The sequence below is a fragment of the Elgaria multicarinata genome, chromosome 12 (genome assembly GCF_023053635.1).
Source record: "Elgaria multicarinata webbii isolate HBS135686 ecotype San Diego chromosome 12, rElgMul1.1.pri, whole genome shotgun sequence".
Lineage (NCBI taxonomy): Eukaryota > Metazoa > Chordata > Lepidosauria > Squamata > Anguidae > Elgaria > Elgaria multicarinata.
The window spans coordinates 2522072-2530469 of record NC_086182.1 but is presented as its reverse complement, the minus strand read 5'-3'; the positions used below and the strand labels follow the sequence as shown (position 1 = coordinate 2530469).

Sequence of the window (8398 nt, the reverse complement as noted above, 5' to 3'; positions counted from 1 at the left end):
CAAGTATCTGGGATGGGATGGGATGGGATGGGGTGTGGTGTGGTGTGGTGGGAGTGTTCCTGTAGAACTGCCCTTTCCATGTTTGTTTTGAAATATTTCCATCAGAGAGATTCCTGAAGAATGTCATCCCCTTTTCCCACTCCACTACCAGAAGCCAGAACATAAAGGGACAACTTGATTGATTGAATTTTTTTGGCCAATCTGAGAGAATAACCAAAATTTTGCAAAAGGTTCTGGGATGCACTCTCAGATTACAAGGAATGCCAACCACACTGGAAGCAGCATGACCTTTCATGCGTGACTTTTGGCATAACAGAGACACTTTGTGAAATGTGCCATGCCATCTCCGAGACCAGAAAGTAGGATTTCCCATTAAAAAAAAATTAGAACCAAGTTGCTAGCCTTCACTGTCATACATTTCACAGCTTCTGAGGAAGTTCTGCAATTGATAATTAAGCTACATCAGCCATGGGGTCAAATGTAAAGTGTATGCAAAGGTTGGAGAAAACCTCACCTGTTATCCACTTTTGTGAAGTTCTACAATCCCCATGTAGGCAGGCAGAATCATTTCCCCCCAGGTACAGACAGGGGCCTCCACCATCTGATTGGTCCAAACCATCTCCACGCCATTTTCTGCCTTAATGTAACAGTTGGATCTTGGTGACGTGGTGCTGCTTCCTAGTAAACACTTCTCTAGGGGCCCTGGTGCTGAAATGGACCCAGAAGGGTGATTGTCTGATGAGTCTTCAACCTTGTAGAAGCAGAAAGGAAAACCAGTAATTTATAAACTAACTTAGAAGGCCACAGTCCGCCCAAAATGAACAATGACAGGGCTACATAAGGAAAGGAGCTGGCATGACATGACAGGCAGTCATTCTACAAGGACAGGCACACACATGCCACAGAATGAGGTGGTCCGGCCTGAGGTCATAACATGGTCTGCACAACTTCAGGCTGCAGGTGTGGAAATGCCATTTTTGAATGTTCCTTCAGATAGAAAAAAAGATGGTGCAAATAAAAATCTAGCATCTCAAGTATAATTATCTCTGCTGTGTTTTCCACTTGCAGCAGAACTTGATTGGCACAGGGCAGCTTTCAGAACCACCACCACCCTTTCCACAGACTGAAGTGTGGTGTTGTTCTGAAAGCCAGCACCTCATTCCTGCCTCTTTTTTCTGCATTCCCAAGTTATGCAGAATGAAGTGGTAGAATTGTGGAGGGCACCACTTCAGACTGTGTTGGGATTTCCAGGACTCCACCATGTAAATACCTCCCTGCATATGGTCAATTCGCCCAGCCCACTCCCTGATGCATCAACCTTTTCCCTGATGTCTACATCCAGGGATGTGTTGTTGTTAGACAGCCTGACCAGACCACCCAGAAAATTCCGGAGTCCTCTGGAGCAAAAGGAGCTAGGGGGGTCAATCTACCGGGGAAACGGGCACCCTGGCATCATCATTTCCCAGTTACAGTCTCAACCCCTTAAGGCCCCATCCACTCGCTGCTCCAATCTGGGGGTTGAGTGTCTCATTCCTAGCAGAGGAGCTGGGCAGCTGGGCAGGGCCAGTGCTGCTATGGCCTGCTCCACGCCTACCCATCCCCCACTGTTTTCTCTTCCGGCTGCAGAGTGAGGACAGGCGACTGCAGCCGAATGTGAGAACACATGTTGTGGAAGATGCGGCCGCTGTGGCGAAGAGGCAGCAATGGTGGCTGCACCCCACACAGCTACAGGGCCAAGCGGGGTCAAGGTTTCTCGGGGAGGCCACGAGGGCTTTCCCAGTGCTAGATGTGCTTTGAGTTCAGTGCTTCACAGGGCCCCAGCAGCATGTGCTGACTCCTTCAGGCCCATTGCGTTTGGCAGGAGCTGTTCAGACACTTTCATCCTCATCCTCATGGTATGAGCTTACTGCTATTTTTTGTGTTTGTTCCTGGTGGTGATCGCTGATCTCATTTGTTGATTTCTGGGTGAGTTGGGAATCATTTCCCTCAGTACAAATGCTTTTGTTTTAACAAAATCCATTCCCAATTAATTCATTTAAAAGGTTTTTCATGGGGTTGTGTGTCTGAATAAATAGGGGTTAGGGTAATACATTTGAGGCATTAGCTAGACCAGGCTATATCCCAGGGTGAACCCTGGGATCGTCCCTGTGCTTCCAGATGACGTACAGGGAATCCCGGGATCAGGGAGGGATCATCCCTCCCTTGTCCCAGGATACAGCCCTCCCCTTTGGGCCCGCTTTTTCCGCGGTCTTGGGCTGAGCCTGAGACTGTGGAACGTCTGGCCCATTTCCACGGCTTGACCTCGTTCCATGTGATTACTCACACGGAGCCAGGAGCTGCACCCACTGAAATTAGGGTGGGGGGAGCGGGAAACCAAATTAAATTTAAAAAAAGACTTACCTTCAGCGCACGAGTGTTTGTGCACTACGTCCTCTTTAAAAAAAACAATTTAAAATGGCAGGCGCGACGCCTCTCTTCCTGAGGTCATCGCGCCTTACGTGTAAAGGGGGCACAGATCCCAACTCAAGATCTCCCCTCCTCTGCCCTGGAACAAAAAGTAGGTCTAGCTAAGGCCTGAGTCTCCGCTGCCATGTGTAAAAATGTATTTTGGCTTAGTGTGTATCTGTGTGTTTGAGATAGATAGATAGATAGATAGATGTGGTGGATTCTAAATATAAATCCTTTTCAATGTATGGTGCTGCAATTTAAGATGACTCTTATTATTGTTAATGTGATAGAATACACCTTCCCATTGATTATTTGCTTGTGAGTGTCAAGGCTTCCATGAGCTTTTAAATTATTGGATATATATAGCAATTGTATATAGGTCTGCTCAAAAGTAAGACTCACTGAATTCAGTGGGCTTACACCCATGTAAGCATGCATGTGTGAGAGAGAAATGGTCCCCCCCTTCACTATCAATGTTGCAGTGGGGGGGGAGGAGTTGTTGGGTTGAACTTTTTGTAGATTTGGTGCATAATGCACCTCAGTCACACTATGAACATGTGCTTTTTAAAATCATTTCTTTCCTTTTGGTGGTGCAAGTTAACACATATTCAAATTATCCCACGCTAAACCCTCTTTCTTTCCTTTCACTTTCTTCTTTCCCCCATGATCAGCTACAAAGACACCCACACCCACCCACACACTAGTTAAGACTCAAAACTTCTTTTGAGGTGCTGAAATGCACACACACAGAGAAAAATTTCTGTGACATACACACACCTTGTTAAGAGTTAAAATTGCTCTTTGAGGTGCTGCACTTCTATCAAATCTCTTTTAACACAAACACACACACACACTTTTCTATGCAACCCAGTGCACCTATACTTCCACTATTGACTTTGAATATGTGATTACCTGGAACTCTCTCACTGTTGATGTATGATTCTAATTCCCCAAATGGGGGAGAAACAGACTGTTGTGTTGTGTGTGTTGTGTGAGAGTTCTGGAGGAAAATGGGTGGCTGGAGAGGCAAAGTAGGAGTTCCAAGGCTAATGGGATTTGCAGTTTGGAATGGGATGTAATATCAGGGGAAAAGGAGGAAAAGAGAATAATTGGAGTATGGATCACTTAGAAGGAAAATAGAATCATAGAATCATAGAATCATAGAATAGCAGAGTTGGAAGGGGCCTACAAGGCCATCGAGTCCAAACCCCTGCTCAATGCAGGAATCCACCCTAAAGCATCCCTGACAGATGCTTGTCCAGAAGATAGTGCAAATTCCCTCTTCTGATTCGCTCACTTGTGAAGTGATGGAGAGCTCTGTTGAGCATCATCTCTGGGAAAGAAGAAATAAGGGGGAGAAAGAGCGGAGGAAAAGGGGGGGCTCTCGTGAGCAGAAAGGATGGAAGAGGACCTCTGCTGTCCCTTGCTGCACCTGAGTATTTTGTGGGTCTGGGTTGCTGTTTTTATCCATTTTCTTACAGCATTTAATAATCAAAATGAAACAAGTATTTCCTTTAAGATTGCTCTGGGAAAATGGATTTTTAGGGGAAGAAAGGGGACAATGGGCTCTTCCTTCTTTGCTGAGGTAAGGAAAAGATGGGAGTTGATGGGTACATATCTCTGGCTTTCACAAGTCCAAGTGAGCAAGACAGCCAGGGGGCCTTTGCCGATTGGCTTAAACAAAGGTGGCAAAAGAGTCAAGTAGGCATACCTGCTTACACAATGTTGGGTTTTCAATGTAAAAGGAATTGAATTCTTTATTTCCCTTTCCATTTGGCTTAAACAGGAAGGTTTAGAAATCAACATAAAATATTTCATGGTGGGGGCTTCTCTGGTTGTTTACTCACTGCAAGCAGAAAGCTAGCAAAGCAGGGACCAAAGGTTTAGCACAGTCCTCTCTACGATGTGTTGGTTTTTACTTGCAGGAAGGATTTTGTGTGAGCTGTGGAACCAGACATATGACCAAGGCCGCACACCCTTGGGGGTTGGGCAGGTTGCAGTGGGCACGCCTCCTCGAGTGTTGGCCATGTTGTCCTCCTTTTTGGTTTCCAAAATATGGTAACCCTATATGTTGTTTATGCAGGGATATGTTGTTATTTTTAAAACTATCTCACACTCCAATTCTGGCACACTCCAGAATTCTACCACTTCATTTTACCTTACTCTTATAATTTGGGCAGCCCTGAGACACCCGAGTCCAAAGACCTATTTAACCCTGAAGGGCCAATGTACACCCATAAAGGCCTATCCACCACCACCCCGCCCCTGCTTCATCAACACACCAGATCCCTCCCATGTGCAAGACTGTGTAAATCCATGTAAATCCAGTTGCGGACAGCCATTTCTGCCCTGCCTCTGGGCTGTCTCTCTCATATTTACACACTGAAGTTTGGTTTCTCCTGTAATCCAGTAATCATCTTGTTTATTTCAGACTTTTAATTAGTGCTAAAATGCTTTTTGGGATTTATTTTTTAAATATTAAAGGACTGGTTTGCAAAGACATATTTAAACGAAAAAAATGACAAAACTAATTTAAAAAATGATTAACTCCCACTCCTCAGCTGTTTTTCTGATCACTTCCATTTTAGCCATGTTTGCTTATTTAATCTGATCTTTAGATTTGTCTTAAAACACTTGCAAAAATGTTTTTAAAAGGATAGTTGTCCTTAAGTAATAAGTGATTTGGTGCAAATAAATTATTATTATTATTTTTAATTGATCAGGAAAAAAAATACCTTCCCTGTCCACATCTATAGGTAGAACATAGTGGAAAGTACACACCAAGAAGTGCTTTCACCCCCCACAAAGTTGCAGCTCGCATTGCAGGCAGTACAAGAAGCTGGCCCATCTGGAGGCAGCCTTGGTTCAAATGAAGCCAGGGTCCTAAGAGGCCAACGGGCCGGCCTTGCCCTCCTGTGAACCAACTGTGCATTCTTGAGGATGCCCAAGAATCTACAAAACTTAGGCAAACACATCAGCAGCCCTCAACAAACCACTAAGTGCAAAAAGTGCTACTTGATGGGAGAAAGTTTTAGATTGTAAGCCATATTGCTTTGTTTTATTCTGTACAGCGCCATGAAAATTAATGGCGCTTTATAAATTAATAATAAGAATAATAAGAATAATAGTGCTTTAGGGGGAAATGTATGGAGACAAGACAAGCTCAAATATCAGTTTTGTTCCTACCTCAATCCCTCCAGTTTCATCCAAAATCAAGCGCAACAGGCGAATATATTCAGCCGCTGCTTTAAGCATATCAACCTTACTGGGCTTCCGATCCTTTGGGAGCAGCGGCACAATAGATTTGAGCTTGGAAAAGCCACTGTTCAAGTTCTTTATCTGTTTAGGAAAGAAAAATGGGATCACAGTCAAGGGCCTCATTTTTCACGAGAGCTTCAGGATGCTTCCAGATGAGGACCTTATTGTGCAATCGCCTTGCCTCGTTCACAGAATTTCCCCAGAATTTCCCCAATGGTGTCGTTTTTTTATTTGTATCCCTCCTGTGTTTTTCCATTGCTTTCCCCAATTTTTCCTTACTAGAAAAAAACAATTAGGGAGGAAGAGACAGAATAGCTGCACAAAAGCTTTTGATTAGAAACATGCTGATTTTGTGCAAGAAGGATGTTTTATAGTGTCAAGTAAGGCCAAAGTCAGAAGAGTTTTTAAGAGCAATTAAGATGAGAGCTTCAGTGGTGAAATGGTATAGAAATGTAATAAATAATGAAAATGGCTTGAGAGAAGCAGAGGAGGGCCACCAGCTCAGTAGGAGGACACTGGCTCATCCCCCACCATCACCAGGTAAGGCTAGGAAAGAAATCCTGTCTGAAATCCTGGACAGCTGCTGCCTATCAGTATCAGCAATACTGGCCTAGATGGACAAATAGCAGCTTCCTAGGTTCCTCAGCTTGACTTTGCACGGTGTAGGTACGTGTGCACACACACACACACACACACACAGAGCCAAAGTCTAATGCAGCGTCTAGCCAATCTTAGGATAGGCAGCTGACGCAATTTCAACAGTTAACCATTTCAAAGTTTACCCAAGCTATCTAAAGTCAACACTTAGTAAACTTGGCTCTCTGATAAGAACTCTGTTCAAGAGCAATAGAGCTATATTATCACTATATCCTGACAACTTTCCCAGGTGAATTGGCATCATTAGACTTTTCCACTGATTTCAGAAAAACTCTGGCTGATGGCAAGTTGAATACAGAAAGAGCCTCCCTTCCTCCACCAAGCCCTAAATGTAGTGGCAGCTGCTCACAGCTTGTGAGGTTTCAATGGGCACTCATAGGTATATGGTGTTGACATTTAGTGGTAATTCTTAAGCTTTTAGGAGACCAGTGGGAAATGTCAGAGAAATGGGTAAGTCTGGAGCCCACTCATGTGCCATCCTCATTTCCAAAATTTAACATTAAAGAACAACATTTATCATACACTCAGGACAAGTATTGAAAAACAGTGCTCATGACTCAGTCATGACATTCACCAGAATGTCTAAAAAACCACAAAACACCTTCAATACGTGGCCTGTTTTCACACTCACTGAACAACGTTGGCATTGACCAGGACAGGTTCAAACTCTGATCTATGGTTGCCATCCCATTAGTTGCATAAACACACCTGGAGAGTAGTAGGAAGAATTTTAGAAAATTATTAGCAAGATGAGGAAAGTAAGAGGACAACAAAGTGAAAATAAATTTGAGGGGGTATGGTGGAAATGTATTAATTATGTGAAGCAAGAAGAAGGTGGGAGAACACCCCCCACCAGCATACTTAGAAATATGGAAAACATAGGTGGAAGGGAAAAGAGAGTGAGTCCCGGGAGGCCCTAAATTGGATTGTATTAAATGGAATTTAAATTAAATCAAATTAACTAGTCAATGTTAAATATTTTATACCCAGCCTTGTATAATTAAGTAATTATATTGACTCCAAATGTACATATGCAACGCATTAGTTGACTGTTATAACCAGAATCACACAATAATAAAAAACATTATTTTAAATATATATATATATAATTAGCAAATGCCTTTCCTGATGTGCATCATTAGCTGGAATTTCTAGCATAGTTGTCTTAAATGAGCCTTGCACTGGCGAGCCCGTGCCCCCCCCCCCCCGCCCAGTGCAGACCCTCCCCAGGTTAGCTCTTTGCCCAGGCAGCCATGGTAAAAGTTGTAGATGCGGTCAAGGAGTTCAGAAACTCTCGTGAGGCCTCCTCCTCCTCCTCCTCCTGGGCACGTGGACTTGGAATGTGTTGAGGAAGGCTTACTCCCAGGTGCATTGTAGCCTTGTGGCCCGCTTACCCTCTCTCTCTCCTTGGCGTTAGCAGCGCGCCTCCGACCCAGCACCTGCTCCTGGTTCTCCGTGGGGAAGTAGTGGCCGGAAGGCTTCCTCTTCATGCGGGTGATGGGAGCCATGAGAGGCAGGGGGCCAAACTGCTCGCTCAGGATCTTGCCCAGAACCTCAGGTGGTGGGGTCAGCAGCAGTAGCAGAGGCGACTGCGGTGTTTCCACCCCAGGTGGTTCTTCAGCCATCCTCACTCCCTGTATTGCAAGGCAGAACCACGGCTAGTGAGTGAGGGACAAGACCGTGAGGAGCAAAAGAGTTCCCAGCTGTAGGGAGAATCCATCTTGCAAGTTTTGTGGGCTGGGGGGGGGGGGGAACCAGTTAGATTGCAAACTCCAGAAAATGCATCCTCCCCATGTGTGTATTTCACAGCTTTATAGAAAACAGACCTTAAGGCTGGTTCATCCACTCCAGCACTTATAATTTCATCACTGAGGCATCTAACTAAAGCGGTTAACAATTAAGGTGAGCTGTGGGGAATGAGAGATCTCAGCTCTTCTCTGCTTTCATTAAAATAAACTTTGCTCAACTGTAGCTGCTAAAGAACAGCCAGCCTCCTAGCCAGACATTAGCTTCCTTGCTAATGAGCTCAACCAGT

The 8398-nt window shown here is 44.5% G+C and overlaps 1 protein-coding gene across 1 annotated transcript; it reads right to left on the bottom strand.

Moving 5' to 3' along the window:
- Positions 1 to 517: 517 nt before the first annotated feature.
- On the bottom strand, positions 518 to 7988 carry FIGLA (folliculogenesis specific bHLH transcription factor). Its single transcript, XM_063139445.1, has 3 exons — positions 7758 to 7988; positions 5635 to 5787; positions 518 to 751 (listed from the first exon to the last, which is right to left on the bottom strand). Exons 1-3 carry the CDS (start codon positions 7986 to 7988, stop codon positions 518 to 520), a joined length of 618 nt encoding a protein of 205 aa, XP_062995515.1.
- Between the last annotated feature and the right edge of the window lie 410 nt (positions 7989 to 8398).

Excerpts from the sequence above, each read along its gene's own strand:
- FIGLA (XM_063139445.1), bottom strand. The coding sequence starts at position 7,988 with ATGGCTGAAGAACCACCTGGGGTGGAAACACCGCAGTCGCCTCTGCTA. Across the intron at positions 5,788-7,757 it reads ACGCCAAGGAGAGAGAGAGG|ATAAAGAACTTGAACAGTGG; the intron begins GTAAGCGGGCCA and ends TTTCCTAAACAG. Across the intron at positions 752-5,634 it reads ATGAAACTGGAGGGATTGAG|GTTGAAGACTCATCAGACAA; the intron begins GTAGGAACAAAA and ends TGCTTCTACAAG.